The sequence below is a fragment of the Myxocyprinus asiaticus genome, chromosome 3, assembly GCF_019703515.2.
Source record: "Myxocyprinus asiaticus isolate MX2 ecotype Aquarium Trade chromosome 3, UBuf_Myxa_2, whole genome shotgun sequence".
Lineage (NCBI taxonomy): Eukaryota > Metazoa > Chordata > Actinopteri > Cypriniformes > Catostomidae > Myxocyprinus > Myxocyprinus asiaticus.
This window is the reverse complement of record NC_059346.1, coordinates 31859653-31872023: the sequence shown is the minus strand read 5'-3', so window position 1 is coordinate 31872023 and position 12371 is coordinate 31859653. Positions and strand designations below refer to the sequence as shown.

At 39.6% G+C, this 12371-nt stretch overlaps 1 protein-coding gene across 2 annotated transcripts; it reads right to left on the bottom strand.

The window, feature by feature from the left end:
- Positions 1-798: 798 nt before the first annotated feature.
- Positions 799-9946, bottom strand: LOC127423012 (NALCN channel auxiliary factor 2-like). 2 transcript variants are annotated; one of them, XM_051666986.1, is made up of 3 exons: positions 8534-9946; positions 8222-8393; positions 799-3600 (listed from the first exon to the last, which is right to left on the bottom strand). In XM_051666986.1, the coding sequence occupies exons 1-3, from the start codon at positions 9257-9259 to the stop codon at positions 3293-3295; spliced, it is 1206 nt and encodes a 401-aa protein (XP_051522946.1). In that variant the 5' UTR covers positions 9260-9946; the 3' UTR covers positions 799-3292. The 2 variants fall into 2 exon arrangements, with proteins under 2 accessions (XP_051522946.1, XP_051522955.1); XM_051666995.1 differs by having other exon boundaries at positions 3389-3600; positions 8202-8393.
- Positions 9947-12371: the final 2425 nt, after the last annotated feature.

The following is a 12371-nucleotide window of genomic DNA, read 5'->3' as shown; positions in this document are numbered from 1 at the left end:
TTAAGCTTTAAAGTGAGGCAATATCCGCTCCCATTTTATTGAAACGACACAAAGGGGTCTTCATTAAAACATCTCCTTTTGTGTTCTGTATACTAAATGAAAAGTTTGGATTCATACAGATTTGGAACGACATGAGGGGAGTAAATTATGACAGAATATTCATTTTGAGTGAACTATCCCTTTAATAGCTAATACAAAATTCTCCGACAATAACCACGACCACAATCAAAGTTAAAATATTATTACCTTATTTCAGTGAGTGAGAGAACTATGTGTTAAACAAAATTTTATGGTTTTGAAGATTAACTAAAAAAAAAACTGAAATGTTTCCATCAGTCATCCATGCAACTATCTTGTACATTGGGGGGCTGCAGCGTGAAGCATTTATATGTTTACATGGATAATGGTATAAATATTGTGTGTGTTGGAGGGGGGGGTGGGGTGTAATTGCTTGTTTTGATTAGAGTTACCTCCCCCCCATCCCCCTTGAATCTGTGCCTCTGCATCCATGTGAAACTACTGTTTATTAGTGGCTTTTGACCTTTTGCAAACAAGTATTCTTTTAACTACAGGCAGGAATTACTATTCGCAGTATGAACTGATATATCAGAGTGGGCTTTGCCTCACCAGAACTGATTTTTGACCAGCCTGCAAGATGCAAAATGTACGCGCAAACTCCCCACTCACTATGAGAAAACACTGACTCCTACTGGCCAAACCTCTGTAGTATTTTACAATCCACACTCAAAAAGGCCCATCACTGTGTAAAACACACACAAAAAACATGCACTCCCTCAATTAAAATTAACGATATAGATGGTTTATTGGGTTGCCACAGTACAGACTCGAAATCCATACATGGAGATCAGAGGGCATCAGAACCACAATCAGAGTGACTCGGTGCTCATGCAGAACATTGGACATAGGATAACATAAGAGTTCAGATCCTACAGCAGATAATCTTGGAAAAAAAAAGGCCAAAATCAGATCTCATTTAGAAACAAGCAGCATGTGAACAGATCCAGTGACTCAGCACACACACTATCTCTCAGGCTTCAACACACTGCTCACATTTTCACAGAAAAGTCCAGCTGCCCTTGAGTAATTTTACCTGACATTCTACAAGCTGTGTGATACACACATGCGGAAGAAACAGTTGTAGAATTACTGTAATCTAATTACTTTATACTAAAAAGTATTGTAATGCATTACATTTTAAATACTTTTAATCAGATTACAGTTACTAAATTTCAATTAAGTCAATTACTTTTAGTACATTACTTGGGTTAAACATTACTTAATATTTATGTAGAATACATAGAACATGAATTATACTTAAATCTACATCTGTTTGCGTTTCTTTGACAGCTGACAATCCATTGTAGCAGAGAAATGTTTAGTTCTGAGTGTATGGCTTGTGTGGGACAATGAACAAGGAGGAAATATAAACATTATTTTGAATTTGAGCGGAAAAAAAAATATTTCTGTGAAGTGTTTTAAAAAGAAAATTAAAAATAATTCGTAATGTGATTACTTTTTGTGAAGTAATCAGTAAAGTCAGTAATCAGATTACTAGTTTAGATAATTGAATTACTTTTGAGTAATTTAGGCAACACTTCTTATATCCCTATCAAAAGAAAGTGAAATGATCAAAAACTAAAATAACCAGGATGAATCATTTTTTGTTCTCTGATGTAACGGCTGTTTGGTGAAATGGTTTGATAACACAGTTACAGTTTCTGTTACTACTATAGGCCCAGTCTGAACCAGGAGAGTGTTCATGGTCTTAAAACTATATCTCAAAATGTTCAGTAATTACAATGCAATTAAGTGTATAAAACAATCCGGTTACACTTTATTTTACAGTTTCCGTGTTACAGTGTAATTACAGACATAAGTACTAAGTTATATTAATTAACAACATGTACTTACTATAGGTTTATGGTTAGGGTTTAGTTTAGTTGCTTATAATTATGCATAACTTACTGTTACTACTATAGTCATTACATGTAATATGTATAACAAGGACACTGTAAAATAAAGTGTTACCAACAATCCATATGAAAGCATTAGGAATTGAGTAAAATTTCATTGGCCTTTAATTTATGCAAAGCCAACAGATTCCTTTGACATTAAATCACCATATTAAAATAAACATTTGCATACAACATATCAACATATTGTGGATACTTCACCCTCAGCATTGGACATGTCCACTGCACTCTTTATATCCTCTGTGTCTGCTGTCGTTGTGCTATTCTAGGCAATCTATCTCCAAAGCTCTTTCTTTAACTCTCTGACCTGCTTCACAGTCCGGCAGCCAGAGCAGAAGAATTAAATACAGTAAATGTCTCCAGTTACTATGAAAGTGGATAACTGACCATTATGCAAAGCACCCCAAAACCACCCTATCTGACCGATGTAATTATTTCAAACTTGTTTTCATGTTGTTATTTGAGAGTTTGTAGACCCGTGACAATCCACATGGAGTAGATTTGTAATGTTTCCGAAGTTTTTCCCACAATATTTTTCCAATTAGTGCACTGTGAGTAGTTTTGGAAGAAAAGCATCTGCTAAATGGTAACTACCAAAGTCCCCTAAACAGCCCCAAAACATCAAGACCAACATAAAATTAATGAGTGAGAGGTGTTAATAGGTGTTGGCTAGAGCAGTGTGTGGAAGCCTTTAGAAAGAGAGTAAGAGGGATGGTTACAGAACAACAGACATAATACAGAAAATAATCCTGTCAAAAAAATTACAAAAAACACAGTGTTGAGAATGCCAGCAGAAACTGCTCATAATTCAGAATGTATAACTGCAGGAACAACCTGTACCCAATGAACTGGACTGGAGGAGGCCAAATGTCCCGAGACACACAAACTAGCCTTAACTTTAGATTCTCATGACCACAAAGTATACAGAAAGCTGGCACAGTGAAAAAGTAAAAAAAAAAAAAAAGAGTCTGAGTGTTGGTTTTTAGAGAAATGTCCATACATTCTTTACACATTCATTTTTGTTTCCAAGAATGTTGTCTAAAGTAAAACAAGATTGTCATTATTGAACTGTGTTTTAACATGTGGGGATTAGGCCTGATAAAACAACCAAACACTGAAAAACAGATAAAAACACACTCAAACAAACACGCACACAGGCTCAGATCAGGCCAGATGTTCTAACCCTCAAAAAAGACAAGCACCGACACACTTCAGCAGTGGTGAGACTTCCTGCGTTTTCCCCAGCATTTCGCAAGGATCATCTCATGAACAGCAGACAAAAACACTGTTACAGTTCCTTACTCCTCCCTCATAGGAACTTCTTCATGAGGTACTATGGTCTCCAAGGAGCCAGTGCTGCAATGCTGCAAATTTGTTATAGAGATGACAGTTTGTATTAAGAAGAGAACAAGCACACACAGTTTTAATTTACTGCCATGGAGACGATTTGTCCATGACACCGCTCCTGATGATAATCTCCTATGCAAAGAAAATGAGCCCGGGAGGTGTGTCAAAGCACATGCAGACCCTACGACTGAGTCACACCCACTCCATCTGACATCACAGCAATCTGGACCCTGACTGGAAAAATACTCTTCTTGCAACTCTGAGGAGAAAGAGAGGAAAAATTGGGTTACCTAGCAAAAGTTTACCCAGACTCACCAAAAGTGACAAAAATACCCAATATATTTGAAATGTGGGTGCAGAAAATGTCCTGTGGTGGATTGCTCAGTTTATGTAATCTGTTTAACATTTGATCTATTTCATAATTTTCTATTCTAGGTCTACCGAGTTGTGGATTTAGTGACCACAATTATGCCTGTAATTTAATGGAGTGATGAACTACAGCCACTGTATTTTGAGTATGTCCTTTTTAGGCTTGTGCTCAAAACAAAGGGATGCTTGGCAACAGGTTAAATAACAACTGATGTATTTCATTTTCTATTCTAGGTCTATCTAGATTTAGTGCTTTCACAGACACTGTAGAGGTCTGTAGAAATCATATATTTGTATTCATTGTATTAGAGGAAAGTGTTTTTGAAAACCTCATCAGTTTTAAAAACACTCAGAAAACTGAATTTTATATAATGAAAAAGTAATTATATAAAAATCTATGGTAATGGTAGATGGCAGAGATTTGTATAATCTAATATAGAGACTGGCCAATTATTTCAAATGTATTCTAGCAGAGCAGTTGTTTGTTACTGTGTGATATTTTGAGCATTTTTACAGCTACTTTTGTATTTGCTTTTGAATCGGTTTTATAGTTTTTTACAGCCATAATTGTTCAAATTTAAAATAAAAAATTTTCAGTTGAGGTATTTTACATAAAAGGATGGGTAACACTTTATAATAAGGTTCTATTTTTTAACATTAGTTAATGCATTAGGAATCATGAACTAACATTGAACAATATATATATATTTTTACAGCATTTATTCATCTTTGTTAATGTTAATTAATAAAAATGCAATTGTTCATTGTTACTTCATAGTGTATTAACTAATGTGTTAACATATACAACTTTTGATTTTAAAAATGTATTACTATATGTTGATATTTACAGCATTTATTAAAGTATTATTCATTGTTAGTTCATGTTAAAGGGAAAATGAAAATTCTCTCATCTTTTACTCACCCTCATGCCATCTAAGATGTGTATTTTTAGAAGAAGATATCAGCTCTGTAGGTCCATACAATGCAAGTGAATGGTGATCAGACCACTGAAGCTCCAAAAAGGAGATAAAGTCAGCACAGAAGTAACCACTCCAGTGGTTTAATTAAAGTCTTCTGAAGTGATCCAGTTGGTTTTGGGTGAGAACAGACCAAATGTATAGCACAACGGTCCTATAGACATTCCATGGGCAGTACACTGGCAAGGAGACAAGAGGCCCTTCTTTTTGAATGGATGTCTATGGACGACATGCTTCAGTGTGCTGAATAAACTGATTTTGTGAGGAAACAGTTAATCACTTAATGATCTGACCACATGTCCGCTAATCTTCAACATGTTTTACACAATACAATCCTTTTGGAGTGAACTATGTGTGGAGTTTAGTACAATAAAATTGCTGTTTTATAAGAGAAGTCACGAACGATTTTGCGACAGGTAGGTGTCAGTTTACGGCTCTCTCCATTCATTTGTTTGGTATCCACAAACGGTGACTTACTGTCGTAACACGCTAGTTGACTGTTACGACCTGTCCTGTGGTAATAGTGCGAAAGTTGTTTCCTCTTTATAGAAGATCTCTGACGCTAGATGGCGCTTTAGGAAGTGTAATCAAGCTCGAAATCATGATCGCCAATGAGGCTGCTGTCAAGATGTACAGTGAAAAAAAAAAGTTACATTTTGGTCTGTTCTCACCCAAAATCAACTGGATCGCTTCAGAAGACACCATAATCACTGTAGTCTTATGGAATATGTTTCTGCTGACTTTATCTGCTTTTTGGAGCTTCAAAGGCCTAATTAGCATTCACTTGCATTGTATGGATATACAGAGCTGAGATATTCTTCTAAAAATCTTTGTTTGTGTTCAGCAGAAGAAAGTAAGTTATACGCATCTGGGATGGCATGAGGGTGAGTAAATGAGAGATTTTTCATTTTTGGGTGAACTATCCCTTTAATGACAAGTTTCTGAAACTGCTATTCTACCTGTGCCTGGCAGTCTTACTACTAATGGAGCGAACAAAAAAGGTTATTCTTGTGTTCTGTTGTTAATTATACTGATACAAGTAGGGATGCACCGATACCACTTTTTCTGTAAATAATCTGTAAACAAATGTTAATAATAATAATATACAGGTGCATCTCAATAAATTAGAATGTCGTGGAAAAGTTCATTTATTTCAGTAATTCAACTCAAATTGTGAAACTCGTGTATTAAATAAATTCAATGCACACAGACTGAAGTAGTTTAAGTCTTTGGTTCTTTTAATTGTGATGATTTTGGCTCACATTTAACAAAAACCCACCAATTCACTATCTCAAAAAATTAGAATATTTTGACATGCCAATCAGCTAATCAACTCAAAACACCTGCAAAGGTTTCCTGAGCCTTCAAAATGGTCTCTCAGTTTGGTTCACTAGGCTACACAATCATGGGGAAGACTGCTGATCTGACAGTTATCCAGAAGAAAATCATTGACACCCTTCACAAGGAGGGTAAGCCACAAACATTCATTGCCAAAGAAGCTGGCTGTTCACAGAGTGCTGTATCCAAGCATGTTAACAGAAAGTTGAGTGGAAGGAAAAAGTGTGGAAGAAAAAGATGCACAACCAACCGAGAGAACCACAGCCTTATGATTGTCCAGCAAAATCGATTCAAGAATTTGGGTGAACTTCACAAGGAATGGACTGAGGCTGGGGTCAAGGCATCAAGAGCCACCACACACAGATGTGTCAAGGAATTTGGCTACAGTTGTCGTATTCCTCTTGTTAAGCCACTCCTGAACCACAGACAACGTCAGAGGCGTCTTACCTGGGCTAAGGAGAAGAAGGACTGGACTGTTGCCCAGTGTTCCAAAGTCCTCTTTTCAGATGAGAGCAAGTTTTGTATTTCATTTGGAAACCAAGGTCCTAGAGTCTGGAGGAAGGGTGGAGAAGCTCATAGCCCAAGTTGCTTGAAGTCTAGTGTTAAGTTTCCACAGTCTGTGATGATTTGGGGTGCAATGTCATCTGCTGGTGTTGGTCCATTGTGTTTTTTGAAAACCAAAGTCACTGCACCCATTTACCAAGAAATTTTGGAGCACTTCATGCTTCCTTCTGCTGACCAGCTTTTTAAAGATGCTGATTTCATTTTCCAGCAGGATTTGGCACCTGCCCACACTGCCAAAAGCACCAAAAGTTGGTTAAATGACCATGGTGTTGGTGTGCTTGACTGGCCAGCAAACTCACCAGACCTGAACCCCATAGAGAATCTATGGGGTATTGTCAAGAGGAAAATGAGAAACAAGAGACCAAAAAATGCAGATGAGCTGAAGGCCACTGTCAAAGAAACCTGGGCTTCCATACCACCTCAGCAGTGCCACAAACTGATCGCCTCCATGCCACGCCGAATTGAGGCAGTAATTAAAGCAAAAGGAGCCCCTACCAAGTATTGAGTACATATACAGTAAATGAACATACTTTCCAGAAGGCCAACAATTCACTAAAAATGTTTTTTTTATTGGTCTTATGATGTATTCTAATTTTTTGAGATAGTGAATTGGTGGGTTTTTGTTAAATGTGAGCCAAAATCATCACAATTAAAAGAACCAAAGACTTAAACTACTTCAGTCTATGTGCATTGAATTTATTTAATACACGAGTTTCACAATTTGAGTTGAATTACTGAAATAAATGAACTTTTCCACGACATTCTAATTTATTGAGATGCACCTGTATTATAATAGTAATATATCTCAATCGTGCACTTTTAACTTTTAAAACCTCACACTTTCATTTTGACATTCTAAACTCTCCAAGAAGTCCTGTATGTGTCTGTTTGTAGGCAAGTTCACAGTAGTTTAATTCGCTTCTTATTCTAATTCTGGTAAAAAAAAAAAAAAAAAAAGCACCTCCGGTGCTGTTCTACATGCATATTATAAGTGAACTGAATTTTTGAGCATCTACATCAGAGATAATGTTCGTGAGTAGCGCTCAAATATTGCGCACCGCTGTGAAGGATAAAAATAGCCGCGGGTGTGTGTAAACGGAGCAGCGCAATTCACTGATGGGCTGGAGCTGCGCGTGCATTTTATATATTTACTTATTAAACACAGCCTTTTGTGATTCACAGAGCTATCGCACATCTTCAAGTGGCTTTGAATAAAATGCACGAGTCATTTGAACTGCTTTAATGGTTCTTTATTGTAATTTTTTGGAGCTTGACAGTAACAAACATGACTAACACAAAGTATCTGATTTGGATCGGGCACGTCGGACCAATACCCGATCCGTCTAAAAGCTTCAGTATCGGAGCCGATACCAATCCAGGTATTGGATCGGTGCATCCCTAGATACAATGTGCAAAATCTCCTGTGGTGGGTCTAGGCAAGTAACTGAAATACTCTTATGTCAAACCTCAGAAAGAGTGATCAAAGAAGTATCACTATTGTGCCCTCTAGCAAGGACTTACTGTAATTCCTTTTTGATCAAAGGTGACCAGCATATTACATAGAAATTGATAAAAGTGTGTGATAAATATCTAATAACCTGTGCTGTGTTACCTGTGTTGACTGACGTTTACCTGCACAGAGAAAGCTGGGCAGGCCGGCATACAGCAGGCGGTCGTTGTCAGGTAGGATGTAGGGGCAGCTGGCTGTGACCTCACCACAGTAGTGCTTGCACGGGAGCCACTTTACACATTGCCGCTGGGGAACCGGAAAATATTCAGCACAAAGCCAGGCTTTATACACTGCCTGCAACACATACAGACAATCATGCTCTTATTCATTTATTCTGTATATAACACCCAAGCAATATAACATACAGGCAGCAATGCATAACACATCTTTATACGTTAAAGTGCGTGTGGGATATAAAAGGAGAAACTTCTCACCTGACACAGGCGAGTGTGCGCTCGCACGGAGTAGTCATCCGCCATATATTTGTGCGTAAGGATGTTAAACTCCTCATATTTTTCCTGAGCGTGTTGGTCGAGCCGGATGTAAGCGTGAACACAAGCGCTGCACACATCCCCGTCCTCTGGTCCGCCGCTGAACAGGTCACGAATGACACGGGCCAAGTTGCAGTTCATCCCGTCCGGACTGGTCATGCTCTCCAGCAGGTCCGCTATTGTCAACGCGTCACAAAACGGCAAGCTAAAATTCCGGAAGTACTCTAAAAACGCGTGTGGCGACATTGTAGGCACCAGCACAGAATAGGAGGAGCCCACCGAGCCGCTCTTCTGCCGGTAAAGCGTAGAGCACGCGGACTCCAGGGGCGCGCGGCGCGGTGCGTCAGCCTGGACGCACTCCGGCCCGTTTTCTGTCAGGTTGTTTAAAAGAACCCCACAGTCCTCATCGCGTAGGCCCGCTTGGGCGTAGTGACTCGCGTTGTTCCACGTTCTCCGGTGAGTCCGGTCTCTGGAGCGGAGCTTGCCTCCCGCACAGAGCCAGAGGTGATCGAATAGTAGTGCCGTGAAAAAGAGCAGGGATGCGAGGCTCACGCGCCATCTCTGCGCCTTCTCCGGCTCCGTGCACGGTTTGTCGATCGGTTCGGTCACGCAACAGATTTCTAACTGGGCGTCAATTTTCCTTCCACACCGCCAGCCGCCCGTGATCATATTTTAGAGGGAGAGACAAAAGCGCGAGCTCACACGGGCTGGTCTCCTCGTCAATATTTTCCCCGTGACGTTGCCCACCGCAGCGGTTACATGATGGCTCGAAAAATCTCTTTCACCCGGTGCTCAAAATGAATCTGCACTGAAAACACCTGCGTCTGAATTACAGAGGCAGTGCATGATAAGGCACATGCCGCGAGACTCGACTCCCCGTCACCTACCCCGCATCGCATTGACAACACATCGTACGCAACCAAATCTTACTCATTCATGGGCATCTCTGAGGCGGCGGGGTGAAGAGATGTGTTTGTCAGTAGAGGGCTTGTCATCTTCCCGTGGTCTCTTTCACTCTGACGCCATCTTCGCTCGCACTCAGACGAACCCTGAGATGTTTTAATTGAAGGCGTGGTTGTGGCGCGTGCGCCGTCGCGCGAATCATTGCCGCCTCCGTTGAAACTTCATTCACCTATGCGCTCACCATTCACTAATAGTACGCATTGTTGACACTCTCTCGAGGAATCGACATGTGCTCCTTCCTCGTTCAGACACATAGCTCACGGTTAAGAGCGTTAGAGCTACACTGTAAAAAAAAAAAAAAAAAAAGAAAATCTGTTTTTACGGTTAACATTTTTTACGGCACATGCCACTGGACGTTGTGAGTGGCATGTGCCACTAGAAGTTGCGCACATATTCCGCTGGATTTTCCAAGTAGGCTATCCAACTTTTTCCACACGCAGCGAAATTACCCATAATGCTTAGCGTGTTCTTCCAATGCGTATGCTACAGACTTCCGCTTCGCAGTTTATTCCCATTACCAAGCACTATAATATCACTAACAACCATCAAAAAACGAGTGAACAGTCTGTGAACAGGCCTCTCACTAAAGGCCACGTGTGGACATTCGGTTTCGACGGCAATCCCGAATAGATGAGTACACAATCACACACATTTATATGTTAAAGTTACTGGGGCCGGTTGCATCAGATGTGCGTAAGTTAAAATTTAGCCTAGTTTTGGCATAAATGGGCACTAAGTCACAATTTACACACAACTAAATATTTGAGCGTTGCACCATTAAATTTAGGTAGGACGTAACCCTAAGTATAGAGAGAGAGAGAGAGAGAGAGAGAATTCACCTATATTCACAAACCTTGTAAAGATTATTAATAAAACAAAGGCTTGTTTTAAATGTTTTTCATCTTTGTTATCTTCCAAAATGATGGACAGTATTTGGAATGATCTGTCAGTGTTTTTATTGTTTAATTATTTATTTATTTAAGGGGGGGGGGGTGGCTGTAAAGACACTGACTACCACCCCTGGAGTCGCGAGTTCAAATCCAGGGCGTGCTGAGTGACTCCAGCCAGGTCTCCTAAGCAACCAAATTGGCCCGGTTGCTAGGGAGAGTAGAGTCACATGGGGTAACCTCCTCGTGGTCACCATAATGTGGTTCACTCTTGGTGGGGCATGTGGTGAGTTGTGCGTGGATGCCGCGGAGAATAGAGTGAAGCCTCCACACGCACTATGTCTCCGCGGTAAGGCGCAGAGGCAACTGAGATTCATCCTCCGCCACCCGGATTGAGGCGAGTCACTACGCCACCATGAGGACTTAGAGCGCATTGGGAATTTGGCATTCCAAATTTGGGAGAAAAAAAGGCAAGTAACAGAGAATTTGTTTAATGCAACCTCTGATTATTAAATCTGTTTCGACTTGGAATGTTTCAGCATTGGCAGCTTTTAGGGGGCTTAACGTTGTGACATTCATTCATTCATTAAGACACCTGTAGTTGTTATAACACCCTATAACAGCGCATAATTATCCAGACCCTTAGCTGCTTGCCCTCACCAGTAACATTAGTCTAGTTGATAACAACTAAGTGGAAGTGTGGAGCATCCTAGAGGAAGTCTCTCACTGCAATGGCACCACCCATGGAGAAATCAGGAAAAAGGTGGATAGGTCTCTGCAGACCAATAATGGGTGTTTTCAAATCTGTGGGTGTCAATGGTAGTGATCGGGCACTGACATCTTGTATAAAGCACGTTGCTTCCAGACATTAGCAGGCTACCCGCACCTAAATTGAATATATAAGCAAAAATGATTGTTTTACACTGTAGTTTAGGTCTGACTTGTGTTCCACTGTAACACGCTATGCATGAAATCTATTTTGTTTTCTTGTAATAAAACCATTGTCATTTAATAACACATGTTGGTCTTTATTTAAACAGGTGTTTTATTTTGAAAATGGTCACTGTGCTCTGACAGTTTTACTATTTAAACTGCTTAACTTGTCATTTGTGTGGTTAAGAGATGTCATTGTGATCACCAATGTGTGATTGTAACATTTAAAGAGAGAAAAAAGACAATTGCCACCAAGAATTTACAATCAGGTTTGGCTTGGATCACTTGTAGACTAGCAATGTGGAATGACAAGATTATACAGTGGCACCTTTTGTCCTTTGTCTAGAATTACACATGAAAGTCACCTACAGTTGAAATTACAAGTGTCCTGGACATCTATGAACTGGCACCTCACAATTCTGTGTAAACATAGGTCTAGAGATGCCATCTAAAACCAAAAGGCTGTCCATCATAATGCAAATACAGGATGACAAAAATATTAATATCCATTTGTTAACACATTGTCTATTCCAGAAACAACCGAATTAATGTATACTTCCATTCCTCTCATATTGCAAAATAAATATATCTTAATCCAGCATTCATCCAAATTGTTTGCATAAATATTTAAAGCCACCAATATTTAACCACATATTATCTTCAATTTTATCTGTATTTTAAATTAACTTGTAATCATGCCTACATTGAGACTCCATTCAGCCAACAGTACTTCCATTACTATATATAACCTATCCAGCAGACATGAAAAAGAAACCGGCACAAGAAATATGTAAAATTATGTCACTGGTAAAAGAGTGCTATGGTGTGTAAATAGTGTGCCAATAAGAGCACAGTACCAGTTTTCAGGGAGGCAAGTTTGTCAAGGAGAAGACAAGTGGGAGACAAAGTTTGGGACACATGTTTATTATCTTCAACACAGATGTGTTGTGTTTTTATCCATTCACACACGAATGCGTGCGCCTTTGTCAAATGCTTGA

What these genes read in the sequence shown, in the direction of transcription:
- LOC127423012 (XM_051666986.1), bottom strand. Translation starts at nt 9,259, where the DNA reads ATGATCACGGGCGGCTGGCGGTGTGGAAGGAAAATTGACGCCCAGTTA. An exon ending in CGCACACTCGCCTGTGTCAG is followed by an intron (nt 8,394 to 8,533) that starts GTGAGAAGTTTC and finishes TATGTGTTGCAG; the next exon opens with GCAGTGTATAAAGCCTGGCT. An exon ending in GCCCAGCTTTCTCTGTGCAG is followed by an intron (nt 3,601 to 8,221) that starts GTAAACGTCAGT and finishes CTTTCTCCTCAG; the next exon opens with AGTTGCAAGAAGAGTATTTT.